The sequence below is a fragment of the Helobdella robusta genome (genome assembly GCF_000326865.2).
Source record: "Helobdella robusta unplaced genomic scaffold HELROscaffold_58, whole genome shotgun sequence".
NCBI classification, from domain to species: domain Eukaryota; kingdom Metazoa; phylum Annelida; class Clitellata; order Rhynchobdellida; family Glossiphoniidae; genus Helobdella; species Helobdella robusta.
In genome coordinates this window covers 255,661-274,843 of record NW_008705317.1, presented here as the reverse complement: position 1 = coordinate 274,843, position 19,183 = coordinate 255,661, and the positions used below count along the sequence as shown (strand labels likewise).

At 33.8% G+C, this 19,183-nt stretch overlaps 4 protein-coding genes across 4 annotated transcripts in view; 2 read left to right on the top strand and 2 right to left on the bottom strand.

The window, feature by feature from the left end:
* Nucleotides 1–1,988: 1,988 nt before the first annotated feature.
* HELRODRAFT_179960 (hypothetical protein) lies at nt 1,989–2,788 on the top strand (the record flags this gene model as incomplete). Its single annotated transcript, XM_009028747.1, has 2 exons — nt 1,989–2,295; nt 2,511–2,788. 2 exons carry the CDS (start codon nt 1,989–1,991, stop codon nt 2,786–2,788), a joined length of 585 nt encoding a protein of 194 aa, XP_009026995.1.
* A 704-nt stretch (nt 2,789–3,492) lies between these two features.
* On the top strand, nt 3,493–4,518 carry HELRODRAFT_179959 (hypothetical protein; the record flags this gene model as incomplete). Its single annotated transcript, XM_009028746.1, has 2 exons — nt 3,493–3,706; nt 4,235–4,518. The coding sequence occupies 2 exons, from the start codon at nt 3,493–3,495 to the stop codon at nt 4,516–4,518; spliced, it is 498 nt and encodes a 165-aa protein (XP_009026994.1).
* A 1,152-nt stretch (nt 4,519–5,670) lies between these two features.
* Nucleotides 5,671–8,114, bottom strand: HELRODRAFT_157743 (hypothetical protein; the record flags this gene model as incomplete). The annotated part of the gene is made up of 7 exons (XM_009028745.1): nt 5,671–5,792; nt 6,019–6,136; nt 6,321–6,532; nt 6,841–7,011; nt 7,346–7,463; nt 7,752–7,778; nt 7,851–8,114. 7 exons carry the CDS (start codon nt 8,112–8,114, stop codon nt 5,671–5,673), a joined length of 1,032 nt encoding a protein of 343 aa, XP_009026993.1.
* Nucleotides 8,115–12,304: 4,190 nt separating this feature from the next.
* Nucleotides 12,305–19,183, bottom strand: part of HELRODRAFT_87454 (hypothetical protein) — a gene marked incomplete at both ends in the record, with an annotated part of 23,389 nt that continues 16,510 nt past the window's right edge. The window contains 7 exons of the mRNA XM_009028714.1: nt 12,305–12,481; nt 13,963–14,043; nt 14,403–14,605; nt 16,231–16,311; nt 16,909–17,061; nt 18,080–18,326; nt 18,672–18,740. Coding sequence (XP_009026962.1) covers nt 12,305–12,481; nt 13,963–14,043; nt 14,403–14,605; nt 16,231–16,311; nt 16,909–17,061; nt 18,080–18,326; nt 18,672–18,740 — 1,011 coding nt within the window. The remainder of the gene's footprint in view (nt 12,482–13,962; nt 14,044–14,402; nt 14,606–16,230; nt 16,312–16,908; nt 17,062–18,079; nt 18,327–18,671; nt 18,741–19,183) is intronic.

Here is a 19,183-nt window from a genome sequence, read left to right as displayed (position 1 = left end):
TATCAATACTTTATTTTAAATTTTACTGGGTAAGACGCTGGCTCGGGTTATCAATACTTTATTTTAAATTTTACTGGGTAAGACGCTGGTTCATTTAAATAAATGGCTAAATTTGGACGGTACATAAGTCCTTGAAGTATTATTCTTGAAAGAAGAGCAACTATAACTTCACGCCACACATGCATTTTAACTGGTGAGATAATTTAGCAGTTTAAATTGGGAATGATTGGGGAGAGCTAATAAATTAGGCCCTATTATACACAAACTCTTTCAGAACAAATGCTTTATTTAAATTTCTGGGTAATTGAATGATATGATATATCTACGAGGTACCTACATTCCTACAATTAAATATAATGAAAATATGTATAACATACATTATTTGGAGTACCCTGGTTTCATCATCACCATCATCGTCAGTATGGTCATCATTGTTGTCATCGTATTGACCATAATTGCCACAAAATCAATATCATTGTCATCATTCACAATCATTCTCAAATTTATGTGAGTGTGTGTGTGTGTTTGTGTGTGTGGTGTGTATGTGTGTGTGTGTGTGTGTGTGTGTGTGTGTGTGTGTGTGTGGTGTGTATGTATGTATGTGTGTGTGTGTTTGTTTTTTGTGTGTGGTGTGTGTCTGTGTGTGTGATTGATTTATGTGGTTTAGCAGAAATCAAAAAAAGTTTTTCTTGCGACAAAATGTGATGATTTAAGCTAAAACATTATGAATAGTAATAAATTATAATATTCCACAAAGGAGCGTATAGAAAAAAAAACAGTCAAACACGACCCTGGTTAGATAACAACTCAAGCATTTTGGGCCGAGTGCAAGCAACTGGATGAACGTCGTCAGCCCACCAGCTATAGATGAAAAAATTTGGAAAAGAAGTTTTTAGCACAAATTAACTTTCAATAAAAAAAAACTCTCTATATCTTATCTAGCTTTAGTATTTGTTGAACGTGCTTGAAGAGCCTGTGATCACTAATAATTAATAGATTAGTTTGCTAATTAATTAATTAATTGATTGTTTTTTAATTCAAACTATTTAGTTAGTAACTTTGTACTTGTATTTTCTATACGGATTCAATTTGTTTCCATTTATTGTTATACGTGTATTTTTCAACATACTGGCAAGATTTTGATACATCGCAAATAATTTCTATATTTTTATAATTTATAGTTTATTTACTACCTTTCAATACGTTTCAATTTACATCGCAAATAATTTCTATATTTTTATAATTTATAGTTTATTTACTACCTTTCAATTCGTTATGAATCGAATAAAAATTAAAAAAAATTAAATAATTTTTGTTTCATTTTAAATGAGTACTCGGGAAATATACTTTGTACTTACAAATGAGTGTTAGGTGCAAAAATAAATTAAGTACAATTTGCTTGAGAAGCTTCTCTATTAAGTTGAAATTCTAAATTTGATAATGTAGTACTACAACATCAACATGAAAAATTAAACATTTGCATTTAATCATTTTATTTATAAATACATTTTTATTTTTTTATTTTTCTTATTATAAGTACTATTAATATTTGCATTTAAAACAAGAAAAGCTGTCTGATTGATTTTTGAGGAGATAAAATAAATTTAAGTGCAAATTTATTTCGTTTCCCAGAATCGATCGAAGCTTTGAAATTTAGCCACTACACTTCCATTATGCCTTCCTGTTCTGACATTTGCATTGAACATCAAATGAACAGTGCTTATGTGTGCATCTGTGTGCGTGCGTGCGTGTGTTTGTTTGTGTGTGTGTGTGTATGTCTGTGTGTGTACCAGTCCGTTTGTTTCACTTGTTTCACAAATATTTTATTAGTATTTTTTTACTTTGCTAAATATTGTTGATTGCAAGTCACTGTCACTGAATACACGGCATCTTTTTTGTAATCGATATGAAAAAAAAACTAACTACACGCGTACATGTACAATGGAAATGCTGTTATATAAAGTCAGAAGAGACGGGATCGGTGAGCAATGATGTGGCCTCATATATTAGCGGCGCTTGTAATATTCTACGTCATCCTCGCAAAACTAATGAACCACGTGAGTGCTAATTTGGCACTGAACAAGCAGACGTACAGTAGCACCATTTATTCGGTCACTTCTGTATCCTCCCTGGCGGTAGATGGCCTGGACTACAACCCGGACCTGCCAGCCGACCAGACGTGTTTCATGTCGTCGAGTAGGATCGCAGACAGGCCTCCATGCTGGTTCGCCGTCGACCTCGCTGACAGGTACAAGATCAAATCTATCGTCATGGACATCAGCTACTTGAGTTCTTGTGAGTCATTTCATTTTGATCAACCAAATTGTTAAACTTTTCATTGACTATCTACATTTTAACGTTTTCAATTCAGTGAATTCTTTCAAGTTAAAACTTTGGGTACAGTTTAATATTAAGATTAAAATCATATAATCTTAGGTTTTTAAAGAAAAATTTAATTTTTAATTAGTAATCGTCGAGGTAAATTTTCAAATTGTTGATACGTGAACCAGTGCTCAGCTCCCTGAACGCCGTTGACAATATGTACGGAGTGAACGCCGGCGTCACTGATATAAACCCTTCCCTGGTTGAACCGCAACTCGGCCAGTACAGCCTCTGCAACACGTACAACAATGCCGTATCGAAGTACACAAGTACGGTTTCTTTGGGATGTTACTCCAACATACCGGCCGGTCGGTTCGTCATTGTCCAGCAATCGAACACGAGTATCGGATATTTGACCATCTGTGAGATCTTACTCAATGGCACTATAGCAGCTCGTTGGTTTTGAAGTTTTATCGAATAATCAAACTTCGTTTAATTTTAACAGTTAACAGAGAAGACAAATTTTTTCTGAAATGAAAAATAAAAAAAATGGAAAAGAATAGAAATAGATTTGCACCGTAAATGAATGAATGAATTTTTCTATATTCCTTCGCTGGTTTAACAACTAAACCGTCAGTTATGATTTGTTTAAAATAAGGATTCAATAAATGGTTTGATAATTAAACAAAAACTTTTTAAAAAATCTTTTAAACTGCAGCTACAACAGCCGCAACAACAACTGCTACTACAATACCCACAACAACAACTGCAGCCGCTGCGTTAACCACAACAACAACAGCTGTTACAAAAGCCACTACATCAATTGCCGCTACAATGGTGACAACAACTGCTGCTACCACTGTAACAAAAACAACAACTGCAATTACAACAGCCACAACAACTGCAGCTAAATCCGATACAACTATTACAACAGTTGCAACTGCTAACTCCGGGACAACAGCTACAACAACAGCAGCTAGATTTACATCAGTAACTGCAACTACAACAGTTACAATAGCAACTGTATCCATCACTTTTACAACAAACGCAGTTACAACTACAGATACAACCACCACTAGATCTGCAACAGTTACTGCAACAGCTACTGAAACAGTTTATGTTGCTGCAACAGTTTTCACAGTGGTTGTAGCTGAAACAATTACAACTACAATGTCGACGATTCCAGCGACTGCAACCACAAATGCAATCACAGCAGCTGCAGATGGAACAGCTTCTGAAACAGCAACTATAACTGCGACCACTTCGGAGACCGGTTCAACTGCGACAACAACTACAACTGCTATAGCTGCAGCGACAACTGCCACAGATTACACAGCGTCTAAAAGTTATACAATTACGATTTCCAATTATCCCAATAACTTAGGTTGGATAATTATTTATTCAGGAAAATTGAGTTTTATATACGGTAAATAATTCAATTTTTTTTTCCACAGGAACCTTTGTTTTCCACAAATTCATATATATGAATAAATTAATTAATAGTTGATTAAATAAATAAATAATCCAAAAATAAGAATTTTACAGTTGTATAAACGCATCAAATAAACATAGTGCAACAATGGGTTCATCCACCAGCTATTGCTGATAAACACTAAAAAATTTCAAACAGGAAGAGAGCAGTTGGAGATCCAACTGACTCACCGAACTGCGGTGATTAAAAAATTAAGAATAACTTTGAACATTCTCACTAAATAAAAATTTTTCAATCCGCCACTAGATATAAATATCAATCGAGAAAATGCCACAGAGCAAAAAGCGTTCTAAAATGAATTCATAGCCATTTAAAATCATTTTTATTTATTATCTTAAAACCAAAAAAAAACAATTCACTTGCTGACAATAATGAATAAACCAACATTTATCTAAAAAAAATCATGAACCACATCAGCAGGTAATGGTCAGAGGAACGTGTGGAGGAGACGCCCGAACATGAGAGCCAACCTCACGCAGGCGACCATGACCTCCAAGAACACCAAGGCAAGGAGCACACTGGACTGCCTGACCAGATGCTTGAAAACTTTGCAGGATCTATGCAAGTCTGTAAACTACTTTGACGAGCTGGGTACGTGTGAATTTGCCCAGATAGATGCAAACAACGGCCCCATTACGGCCCTAGAAGAATATGAAAGGTGGTCCTGGTGGTATCTAGACGCGGTGTTCACCTCCAACACTTAGAACGTGATCGAACTAAACGATTAGATTTTGGTGGCTACATGATGACCATGCCTATCTCGTCCGACATCTATTGATACTATGTACGATTTCTATTTTTTTCCGGTAGTTTAGCTCCACGCTTCAATAACATTTGTTTATTCACGATCCGATGTGTACATGTGTATAATATATATAGGTATATATCTATATGGATATAATATATATCATATATATATATATATCACATATATATATATATATATTATGTGTGTACCTACAGCTAACAAAGTATAGGCACAGAGCAGTTCCGACAAAACATTTTCAGCGCAGAGTCTCTTATTTATAATTTGTATTTCGCTTTTGATGTTTAGTACTATTTATTTATTATTTTAATTATTATAACATTTATAGCAAATATTTAAAATAATTTTAAATAATAAAATTATTTAAATATATATATATATAACATACTTTCAAAATAAATTTCAAACTACGCGGTCACAAAAATACAATTACTGACCTGAATGAGAATAAGAAATTGAGAATTTATTATTAGAAAATCAAAAGTTAATGTAATGTAAAGTTAATGTAATGTAAACGTGTCACTTGAAAGGCAGAATTAAAATTAATTAAACACTTTAAAAAATAAATTTCAATGAAACTCTTCAATTAATTAAATCAACGATAATAATCATAAAAGGTGTCCTAATTTCCTACATGTCTGCTCCACAACATCTCGCCTAAAAAGTAGAATTTTAATTTTAAAATCGTCAAAAAACTTGAAGCACCTTAATAATTCTTGCAAATGAATATCCTATTTCAAGTCAACTTCAACACCTGGTTAACGGTATTGATACTGAATAAAGTCTAAAAAATCTTTTCAATGAATGGATTTTGTGACTAAAGTAGGTATTAGAAGCACTGTAAAGTCACACAGGAAATGGTAACATGGTAATAAATGGTAAATGTAACATGGTAATTGTAACACGGTAATTGTAACATGGTAATGGTAACATGGTAGTGACGCTACAAATTAACGTCATTGTAGTTTTATAACCGACTATAAGGCCGGACGAATTCATTTTCTGACATCAACGAAAAATTTTACGCTAGCATGTTGATGACAGTCGAGATGCTTCTGAACAATGAAAAAAGAATAAATTAATAACAATTTTAATACTTAGCGAATATTCCTCCACCAGGTGGCAGGTCGGTTATGTTCTCCTTCTCCAGCATGGTTATAACGTACTGTACGATGTCCGTAACCTCGTACATCAGGGGCTTCTTCAGAATTTCTTCATTGGATTTGGCAAACGTATACAAATACATGCACAGATACAATGCGTACAAACATTCATACCAAGGCAGCATACACACATACTTGTACTTGGCATGTAACAAGTAAACATACATGCACGCACGTACAGAACACACCAGCAACTTTATAAATAATGCTATTAATTATCTAGTAAAATAATATTATTAATTGTAATTAATATTATAAAAATATAAAAAACGTACCAGCAACTTTGCTTTCTATGGCGACATTGAGGGCCATGTCTCTCATTCGGGCCTCGGGGGTGTCCTTTGGAGCCCCCTTGAAACAGACGACAATGGCGCTCATGTTGTCCTTGCTGCCCTGTATGTAAGAATTTCAAATTATTTTTATTTATAAACTTTATAGTTGCCCTAAAAAAAAATCAGTTGAAGTTTTTTCTACAGATGGGACTAGATAAAAATTCAAATAAAAGATTACAAAATAATGACGGAATAACTTTAAAACGTGAAATAATTAGTCACAAACAAGTGTATAGCCGACAAACCTTTGCAAAGCAGGTGTCAATGAGGTTACAGGTAACGGTCTTGAGGTCCTTGGTGATGAGAAGTCGCGACCTCACAAGGTCACACGAATCCCTATTGCTGATGACATCCCAGATGCCGTCACAGGCCAGGATCAAGAACTGGTCGTAAGGGTTTCGGTCGTAGATGTAGAGGTCGGGTTCGGAGGAGACCATTTGCTCCCATGGTGAACGACCTTCAGATGGTCATCATGGTGGACAGTGTTGGTAGTTGCTTCACATATAACCTCATGTTAACAATTAATGTAACTATTGTCTACTAGAAATTCAACTCAAATAATAACCCAGCAGTTTAATTAAATAATAATCATTTATTCAATCAATAAAAAAACCTAGCAATCAGCCCACAAACCAGCCAATCAACCAACCATCCAACCAACTAGCCAGTCAACCAACTAGCCAGCCAACCAACCAGCCAGCCAACCAACCAGCCAGCCACTCAACCAACCAGCCATCCAACCAATCAGTCAACCAACCAAACAACCTTGAGCAGCCTTATAATCAAAATCTCCAAGAGCCCTGGAAACGGCCAGTGATCCATTGATCCTCTGAATCATGACATACCCCCCTGCACTCACAATCCTCTCTCTCTCCTTTGGCAAGATGGGCTTGTGGTCCATTGTGGCAAGCACTACATTTCCATTCTGCCCTTTTCCTAAGTTTAGCGAATTGAAAAATGTGATTATGAATGAAATTGGTGATTCAAAAACACATTAGCCTAGGATCCACATTAATTTTAACTAGGACAATTAAAAGGTTAATTAAAAGGACAATAATGAATGATAATTTGAAACAATGTTTCATGAAATAAAGATAAGGAATTTCATTTTTAATCAACTATATTCCTTAATTCTTAACATTCATCTTTTCAGATAGTCTAGTTAGAATGAACCAATAGAATTATAATCAAATCATGTTAATCGTTAATGATTCATTTGTTTTTCTATTCCAAGAATTACTACATATTAATGCAACAAAAGTGGGAAAACCTGAGAAGAGTACCCCTCTTGAATCCCCACAGTTGATGACAATGATCTGGGTGGGGGTTATGAAGCTGCAGACAACTGTTGTACCACTCCTGTCATCTATTGCTTTGGCTTCCGGTAGCTTTTATTTTAGTGCCAATAAAACATCATTTTAAATTAATCCTTCTTCAAATATTCCAATAATAACCAATAATGAAAAATAAGTTAAATAAAAAGTAGTTAGCTGAAAGTTAGGTAATCCCGCAGTTTATGGTCACAAATTTATGCTGCTTATGCTAAAGTTTAAAAACTCTATAAACAGTATAAACAGCAATTTATGTCATTTTAATTAATTTTAAGACCCTTAACAAAAGGATTATGAAAAGTTAACCTAGTTAGTTTGACCTACTTCAAATAACCACTTATCAACAAGGAGGAACCCATTTTTAATTCCCTTCTCAATGTCGAGTGATTGTTCTTTGTTGGGAATGAAGTTCGTCAGGTGGTGGTTCGATATTTCAAAAACGACCTTCTTCAGTTCGGGCGTCGATAAGATGGCTGTCAGTAGTAGCTTCGCACTATTTTCAGATACAAAACTACCAGCGTGACCATCCAGAATAGCGAAAAAGGACCACCCCGGTAATTCGGGAATGTGCGTGGCAGCGATGTGGGCGTCCTCCATCTCCATTCTCCAGCCCTGCATGCAACAGAGTCCAAACCGGATGCCATTTTCCATATCAGCCCCCTCCTCCGAATATTTGTCTGTGATCGGCTTGTCCAAAAAGGCCCCCATTAGAAACTTGAAATTTGCGAACTGTTCTTCAAAATAATTATTTATTTAAATAACTAAATTATTATTTCGATTGGAAGTTAAGTTAGAAGAGCGATACATTCGTATTTTATTATTTCACTTTAAAAACATTTTCAAGCAGAAAGGAAAAAAACTCGACGATCTACAATAAATAATCTAGCGCCAACTTTTTTATTTTAAAACAATGTTCATAATTGTTCATTTGAAATTTATTGAAAAACCTGAAGAACACAAAATAAGTATATGTCTCAATATGAACGCATAATTCAATTACTTCTTTAGATAAGAAATATTCAAATAACTGCCAATAACCTTTCCAAATGTCGTCAGAATTCATAAATTTAAATCAGAATTCATAAATTTAAATAATAAATTTAATTGGAAGAATGAATGAATAAATTATGAATTAATGAATGCTCACTAACACCACGGACTATCTACTTTTTAATATCAGTGTTAACGTTTGAATATAAAGTTAAGGGAAATCTCCAAATATGTTTGCGCTATATAAATGTGTGCTTATATATATATACATATAGAATATAACATATAATATATGTTATATACATGTACATATATATATATAACATATAATATAATAAACCATATAATAAAATTATATGTATATATATATATATATATATACATACATAAATATTTCAGATTAAAAAAATGTTTGGCACCAAAAATAACGACATTTAATACGCAAGAATCAACTCTTACAAACTGAATCTAGCAAACCAAAAAAAAGTCCAAAATGATGAGTTTTACTTACGTTACGTGACATCACAAATTAAAATTTGAAAAAAAAAATTAAAAAGAAAACGAAAAAAGATCATTAAAAATGGCCATTGTTGAATTGTTGAGAACTGTACCAGATGATTATGTATATATGTATATACATATATATTGTTGAAATCATTGACATCGTAACTACCAACACCGATGTTCAAAAATCTTCAAAGATTTCTATATTTCAAAGATCTCTATATTTCCAACACCAGTATTGTAGCTTTCATCGATCGTCAAGTGTTCGTTAATCCGTAGGTTCAAGATTTTCGATAGATGAATCCAACTGCTTCAAACGTAAACATTGCTGAACGTTTATTTGAGGACCAACAGTAATAGAAACACTAACTAAACTAATCCAAGTAACTACGTAAATCATATTTACGTATTCGTTTCAAATATATATATATATATATATATATAAATATATATATATGTGTGTGTGTGTGTGTGTGTGTGTGTGTGTGTGTGTGTGTGTAATAAAAGTTTGTGATTAATATGACGTCATCATCAACAGCAAGAACTTCAAAAACATCAACAGTCAAGTTTATCCTGCAGGGATGTAATTGCAGATAAAAATACATTTAATAACAACAACGACAACAACAACAACAACAATAATAAATAATAATAACAACAACAATCTTACTAATATTAGTAATAATCGTCAATAACATATGTGCAAAACAGCAACAACAATTTGAAATATGCTCACATTTTGGTGTCCCCATAAGCTTACATACACAAACAAACACATACATACATACATACACATGGGCTTGTACATACATACATAAATACATACATACATTCGTTCATACATACATAAATACATACATACATACACACACACAAATATACACATATACATGCACGTTTATACATACACGGATACACAACATTAGACACATACAGAGATACACATATGCATTAGATGCAAAGCAATGTGTTTGCAAGATATTGAAGTTTAGTTAAATCCGTTTATGGCAAAAGTACTTCTTTTAGTCGAACTCTCAAAAACCTCGAAGACAAAATTTTAGTCCGTTAAACAAAAATTCCGTGAAACAATTAAATTAAATTAAATCAACGTTTAACGAACCATTGCAATTTGAGACGTTTTCAGGCCAAATAAGTTGAGACGATTGAAAAATTCCCAGCTTAAATGATGATTTTAATAGTGCTAGCTAGCTTTAGCTTGCAAATACAGTTGACAATGACATTGACATAAATTGAAAATTTATTTCTTGAAAGTAAATTCTGAAACAGTTTATCAAACGCAATTTCGAAATCTTTTTTTTCTTGCATTGGGACAAATGAATTTTTTTATTGATGTAGTAGGATAACAAGTAAGTACCAACGTACCTGTGGTACAGTTTTTGGCCAGTTTTTGTCATAACTGCAGTAGAATTCTTTTATTTTATAAGAATTTTGATGTATAAACAGATGAATATGCTGAATTAAAAAACTTTCTTCCTAAAATGCTTAAACAGATGATATTGTCAAATTGAAATTATGTGTTTTATTTTCTAAAATTGATCTAATGGCTTAATTCTTCAGAAGTGGTGCAAAATTTAGGTGATATCATTATATATATATATATATATATATATATATATATATATATATATATATATATATATATATGTTTCATGAGTAAAACAGGTTGCGCGTGAGTGAGATAATCGATATATGAAGAAAACCTCAATATATCGGAAAAATTATCGATATATCGGAAAAATTATCGATATATCGGAGAGATATCGGTATATCGGAAAAAATATCGATACATCGTTCTAATTACCGATATTTTCCAACATGGATAGATACATGATCCATCGTCGTCGTCGTCGCATCCTTCAGTCTCAGAAGACGATGGTCTATAGATGTCTCGATATGTTTCATTTGAGACATCCATGAATACCTTTTCGCATACAATTACAATCAAACATTCTACATACATACAAATGTACAAAGTTGCATAAAAACCAACACATATACATATAAACACTCACTCACACACACACAAACACACACACAGACACGCACCCACAAATACACACACAGACACGCACCCACAAATACACACACAAAGAGCCATAAGCAGACATACTTAAAGCTTTCGATCTTAGCAACAGATTAACAAAGTTGAACCAATTAATCAAATTAAATTGAACATTCATGCATTATATATATGTATATATGTGTGTGTGTGTGAGAGTGTGTATGTGCGTGTGGGTGTGAGTGTGGGTTTGCCCAGGTAACAAGTATACAAAAATGTGTAAAAAACATTTGAATATGCCTGTTTAATAACAATGCAATTAATTAATTAATTAATTACGATAATAATAATAATAATGACGAAATAACAACAACGAATATGACTACAACAACATCTACAACAATTGCATTTGTAGATAATAATAATAATAATAATAATGATAATAATATAATTATATAAATTTATGTTAATATATATTATTATTATTATTATATAAGAACAATAATAATAAATTAAGATTGTAATTATTTTCATTAAATTAATAAATCCAATTAGAATTGAAAAATGGATGTATAATATTTATTGAAATAGTATTTAGAAAATGAAGTATTTGTTAATTGTATTTGTTAAACGCAATTACATATAACAAAGAGTCAACGTTCATTCACCAATTAACTCATTCATTAATTCACTCATCCACTCACTCACTCACTCACTGACTCACTCACTCACTGACTCACTCACTCACTCACTCACTCACTCACTCACTCACTCACTCACTCACTCACTCACTCACTCACTCACTCACTCACTCACTCACTCACTCACTCACTCACTCACTCACTCACTCACTCTCACTCACTCACTCACTCACTCACTCACTCACTCACTCACTCACTCACTCACTCACTCACTCACTCACTCACTCACTCACTCATTCCTTATTTCATTTGATGTTCAATTATTAAATTAATTAATCATGTAATTAATATGTATGTAATATCTCAGACAAAAAAACTATATAAACATGTATATAAACAAGAATTATATTACTTTATATTTAAAAAATACAAATTAATAAAATTTAGCAAAAAAGACTTTTTTTAATTTAAATCACACACACATACACACACGTACGCGCGCGCACACACACACACACACACACAAACACACATATGTATATATATAAATATATACACCCACACACCACGCACAAACACACAAACACACACACACATTTGAAAAAATTCTAATAAATTTTGCCTAACCCACCTAACTCAACAGACATCAACAGCAACAAAGACAATCATGACAAATATAAATATAAAGGAAAAACCCAAAGTTAAATACAAAAATTTTAAATGCTGAACACCCCCTGAAAAGTTCAATAGACCCAGCTGACGGGGACCCACTTGGGTTCGTTGTTAGCTCGGTCCACTGTTTCTACGAGGGATGATATGGTTTTTTGGATGTCATTGTTGACGATGATCATGTCGAAGTAGTGTTTGTATGACTTCTCCATGGCCGTGCTGTCCCGCTTCAACTTCAGAAGGTTGGGATTCTGTTGGGAGGAGAAGGATGATGATGACGACGATGACGTGATGGGGATGGTGGTAGTTGTGGTTTATTTCTTTTTAGACGGTTTATTCACTTGAAATAATTACAAACCAACAAAAGCCACCGTAGCACTTAACTAGTGCAAGCACGTATGTACGTACTTGGCCAAAGTGGCCTAACTATGTGGCCCTAACTCCGGCGATACGGAACAAAGTAATTAGAACAAGTATCACAACAATACAGAGAAAGTGATGACGTCATGCGATCACAACAACAACGACAACAATATTAATAATAATAATTGTCCTATTTGACCCTCATTTACGTTTTATTTGTTTGTTTGATGGGATGTTTTTGATTCGCAACAAGTGCAGCGTCGTTGTGTTTGTCAGTGTGAATGGTGTTTGTTTGTGTGTGTGTGTTTGTTTGTGTGTTTTTTGTGTGTTAGCGTGTACGTGTGTGTGTGTTTGTATATCACATATGTTATGTATTTATTATTATGTCACTTATGTATTTATGTTATTTTAAATTATTACGGTCACATTGCGATGCTGGACATTTGACAGTGGCAAGTAACACTACAGTAAGTCAACAATGACGAGGACGATGAAGACGACGACGATGATGATAATAATGTTGATGACGTCAGCAGTGACGTCGACGATGACGCAGACAAAGACACACACACACACACGCCCACACACGCGCGCACACACACGCACACACGCTAGTAGGAATGCGTCGGAGAGCGCCTACAATGGATTGGATATCACTGCTTCTCTCTTACGTCACAATGATACCACGTCATCGTATCCATTATACAATGACGTACTACTACACGTACCAATATGTACACCGATGTAATGTTTAATTATATAATACATACATCAATGTACAAACATACAAATTATACAGACTTATACAATACATTCAACGACACTCGAATCATACAACAATATACAGCCATAGAACAAAATTCAAAGTATACAAAGTTAACTAGAACATACATCTAAATATATAAAACGTACAGGAATATACAAAACATTCAACAACATAGAATACATGCCAAACACTCGAAACATACAACAATATACAAACATGCAACAATATACAAAATATATAAAAAATTTACAAACTTAACTAGAACATACATCTAAACATATAAAACGTACAGAAATATAAAAAAACATTCAACAACATAGAATACATACCAAACACTAGAAACATACAACAATATACAAACATACAACAACACTCGAAACATACAACAATATACAAACATAAAACAACATACAAACATACAACAATATACAAAACATGCAACAGCACACGACACTAGGCAAGTTTGATGCTTTCAACTCTGATGCAAAACCTCTGATTGAAAGTGTAAAGCAACAAAAACTTGATGTAAAAATACAAAAAAATTAATTATTATAAATATCTAATTTAATTATTATCTAATTTAATTTAAGAATGTCGACCAACTTCACTATCAGCTGGAATGTTAGGAGACGCAATGAACGCGATGTATGGTGCATATTCTGCACTCCTCAAGATCTTCAGGGCCTGAAGATGTTTGTTTGTACATTTTAGTTGGTTTGTATGTTTGTATATTTGGTTTGTATGTCTGTATATTTGGTTTGTATGTTTGTATATTTAGATTAAATGTTTGTATATTTTGGCATGTATGAACTCGTATATATTAGTTTGGTTGTATAGTTTTGTATATATGCATCTAGTTCTGTATGTTGTATGTATGTTGCATGTATCTAGCTGTGTATGTTGGTTTGTATGTGGTTGTGTATGTTGGTTTGTGTGTTTGTACAAGTTTGTATGTTTATTAAATTAAACATTTAATGATGATTACTTATTTTGGTTACATGATTTTTTTTTCAAATAAACTTGGTGGAAAAAAAATTAACAACCTGTATCTCAACGTCAAGGATGGCAACGAGATTAGATGCATGTATCTGTTTGATGGTTTCCAGTTTGGTACCATACAAGGCGCCTTCGTGGGTTCCATACTCGAGGTATTCGTTGTTTGCAATGTCGCTCATCATTTGCTCGTGCGAGACGAAGTAGAAATCTTTCCCATGTTCCTCGCCGTCGCGCATGGCTCTTGTAGTGTCTGTTAGGCCGTCGTTGGTTGGTTAGTTAGTTGGATGGTTGGTTGGTTGATTGGTTGGATAGTTGGTTGGATAGTTGGTTGAATGATTAGTTGGTTGATTGGTTAAATTGTTGGATGGTTGGTTGGCCGTCATTGGTTGGTTAGTTGGTTGGAGGGTTAGTTGGTTGGTTGATTGGTTGGATGGTTGATTGATTGATTGGTTAGATAGTTGGTTAGATGGTTGATTGATTGGTTGGTTGGATAGTTGGTTGGTCGGTTGGTTGTGTGGCTGTTTGTGTAGATGTTTGTTTAGTTGATCTTATTTGCTTGTAGGCCCTGTTGCATTTTAGTTGTTTGTTTGGTAGGTAGGTTGAGTTTAGTTCAATTTCTGGCTGGCTCGATGCTACTAATCGCCAACAAACCAAACCAACAACTAACAATTACTCCATGATTATGATTGAAAAGACCACCACCAAATAATGTACTTTGACGAAATTAAAAAAGAATTCGTTCTAAACATTGCGAATGAATGGAACAAAAGAGGTGACGCCAATAGAGAAGTTTTTCCACAGAAACACGCCAAAATGAATTTCTTCATAATTCTCATTCCTTTGTAGTTCAATTTTTTTTCTCTTAAAGTAAAGAAAAGTTAAAACCAAAATATAGGTCAACATTTTCCCGCTCTTTCTCAAGGTCATCTTTTGTTGCTGCGAGAGAATGCAAAATAATGACGAAGATGATGGTGATGATACTGACGGCAAAACAAATGGCCGTGATGACGACGATTGAGATGAAAATTGATGACGTCACTGATGACGTGAATGATGTTGTTGAGGGTTCTCTTTTGCTAGAAATCCCTCATTAGGTTTATTGATAACTTTTAAATCAGCCGCTATTATAACTTGGATGACGTCATCGTCAATCTTGCCGCAGACGAAAACGACATGCGCAGTACAAACAAAACGACAACGTCATTATAAACAACAACGAAACCAACAACATCAACATACACAAACAAAAAAAACATCAACATACACAAACAAACAACAACAACATAGACATAAAACAAAACAACAGCAACATACACAGAAAACAACAACAACAACAACATAGACATAAAACAACAACAACAACAACATAAACATACATAAACAACAAAATTAAAAACATAGACATACATAAACAACAAAAACAACCACATTAACATACACAATCAACAATAACAACTACATAAAGGTTAAAGGTTTCTCTCTCTCTTTTGCGTTTGCTTCAGAGGTTTCAACAACAAACACAAACAGCGTATATGAATACGCGTGCAAACCACTCATCATACACATTGCATATGATAGGCGGGAATCTCTTTGTATTCGAAACCAGTCATTGCAATAGCAAGACCAGACGCCTTTAACCATTGAGCCATCAGGCCGCCCTAAACATAAACATACACAAACAACAAAACAACAACAACAAACATATACAAACTACAAAAACATACATAAACAACAAAAACAACAACATAAACATACAACAACATAAACATACACAAACATAAATAAACAACAAAAACAACAGCATAAACATACATAAACAACAAAAACAACAACACAAACATACAACAATATAAGCATACTTAAACGTAAACATACGTGGGGCCGGATAAGCAAACTTGTCGGAGTGTACGGTGATCAGAGTATTCTTAATGTGTCGTCTGCCAACTCCGTGTGCACCTGGTATTGTTTTGTGGTGTGGTTGTGATGTGGTTGTGGTGGTTGTTGTGTGCTGTGATTTGTGGTGTGATTTGTGGTGTGGTTGTGCTGTGATTTGTGGTGTTGTCGGTATAACGTTGTTGTTGTTGTTGAGATGTTGCCGATGTTGTTGTGTTTTTATCACACTGTTAACCGCCAAAACAAAAACAACAGCAACAACAACAACAACAACTACTACTACTACTACTACTACTACTTCTACTACGACATCCACGACTACTACACCAACAGAACAGCAAAAAAACCCAATAACTGCCACAACTACACCACCACAACCACAACGACAGCAACTACTCCTACTACAATTACCACAACTACACAGCTACCACCACCACATCAACAACAACTACAGCAACTACTTCTACTACAACTACCACAGCTGCTAAGCAACAACCACAACAACAACTACTTATACAACTACCACAGTTACTAAACCATAAAAACAACAACTACTACTTCTACTACAACTACCACAGTTACTAAACCACAACAACGACGACGACAATCACAACCACAACAACAACGACAACGACGACAACAACAACAACAAGAACCAACCCAGTAGAACGAGAGTCTTATGTTTGAAGCAGGGTAACCTGATAACTTCTTCATACGTCAACAGGGCAAGTTGGTCGAAGATGGCGTTCCTCTTCACCAGGTACTTGCTGTCTCGATGCTGCTTCTTGCGCCGATTGAACCAGGTGTTGAAGCCTTGTAGGGTAAAGTTTTACAATTTTCATTTTGATCTTCCTTACGGGTATCAATAGCAAAGTCGGTTTTTACAATTATTTCTAGTATTTTTTCAGATGTATCAATAGCGACAAGCACATGCAATGTAGTTACGCATGAATCGATAAATGAATGCATCACGAAAAGAAATTGTGTGTGTGTATGTTTGTGTGTGTGTGTGTGTGTGTGTGTGTATGATATGAGGGGATCTCTTTGCGTTTGAACCGGGTTAATGCAAGAGTAGTTCCAGGCACTTGCTCCATTAGGCCACCGAGCCGTAGTTATTTCATCACTATCATCATTGTTATCATCATCCTCATCTTTATAATCATTTTTATCATTAGATAGTTGATGTGTTTATTAAAAGATTGATATTTTCTCAAAAATTTTATCTATCCATTGTTCATGTATCCATCCATTCATCCATTTACCCGTTCTTCCGTCCATCAAGCCCACCCATCTATCCGCCTTTCATTATCATAATCAAGAGACCATCCTCACCATCGTTATCATCATCATCACCATCACCAGTATCATCATCATCATCGTCGTTATCATCATCATCGCCATGACTATTGCAAACAATTTCTTAAAAGTTCAGCAAAGAAAACAAAAAAAATAAATAATTTTGAAAGAATTTTTTTCTCTTGGACTCAATAATCTTAACTAACTATTTATTCTTTGGTCTTTTTTAAACAAACATTTGCTAGTTTTGTCATCATCATCTATTATCGCTACCTTTATTTTTTTCCATCATCATCATCATCGTCGTCATCATCTTCATCGTAATCATTATCATCGCCGCCATCACCATCATTTTAAATGATGGCTATCGTCATCATCGCAATTGTCATCGTCATCATCATCATAATTGTCATCACCATCGTCATTACTAATATCGTTAAACCAACTATCATCATCATTTTTTTCAATCGTTATCATGATCACCACCATCACTCACCACCACCATCATCATCATAACCCCCACCATCATCATCACCACCTTTTTCCCTCCTGGCCTTCTCGATGGCCGAGCACGTGATCCTCCACTCCTGCAGTTCCGGCGAGGGAATGAGCCCGGCCGGCTCGCTCTCCGATTGGCTGACGCGTTTCGCCTGCCACCAATTAAAATCGTCCTTGCACGTGACCTGCATGACGTCACCGACCTCGAAGCGAACGCCGGCCGACTTGCAAGGGATGAGGTCGTCTTTCTCGGGATTGTAAGAGAATTCTGCCCGCACGAATATCTTTCAAAAGTTATTTTTTATCCAATTTATTTCCCGATTAACTATAATTCAATTAATGTTAATTAATTACGAATTAAAACTAAACTAATCAACGGTCAGTTAAATGTCAAATATCAAAAGTAAGAATTGAAATTACGAACTTGAAAAACAATTTAAATTAGAGCTGATGTAAAAGATGATGAATACAAGCTAATATAATATTTGGTTCAGTCATATTAATATCTATCAATTTGTTAATCAATTTATCAATTAATAATCAGCTAATATAATATTAAAAAAGCAGATACACTAAACTAATTGACGGCATATAATTTAATTCTAATAATACGTGGCTTGTAGTCGAACCTCGCACGGCACTGGCGCTAATTTGAAACCAGGAACAACTTTCAGGGTTATGCTTCCGCGAAGGTTTTTCTACAAAAAAGTTAGCCAGTATTTAATCTCACTAAATAATATCAATTAATTATCTAATTATATTGATTATCCAATTATACTATTCATATAATAATATGAATTGTATAATTAGATTAATTATCTAATCATACTAATCATCTAATTATATTAATTATCTAATTATTATAATTATATTAATTATCTAATTATACTAATTATCTAATTACACTAATTATCTAATTATACTAATTATCTAATTTTATTAATTATCCAATTATATTAATCATCTAATTATATTAATTATCTAATTATATTAATTATCTAACTATACTCTTATTTAATTATATTAATTATCTAATTATACTAACCATCTAATTATACTAATTATCTAATTATATTAATTATCTAATTATACTAATTATCCAATTATATTAATCATCTAATTTTATTAATTATCTAATTAT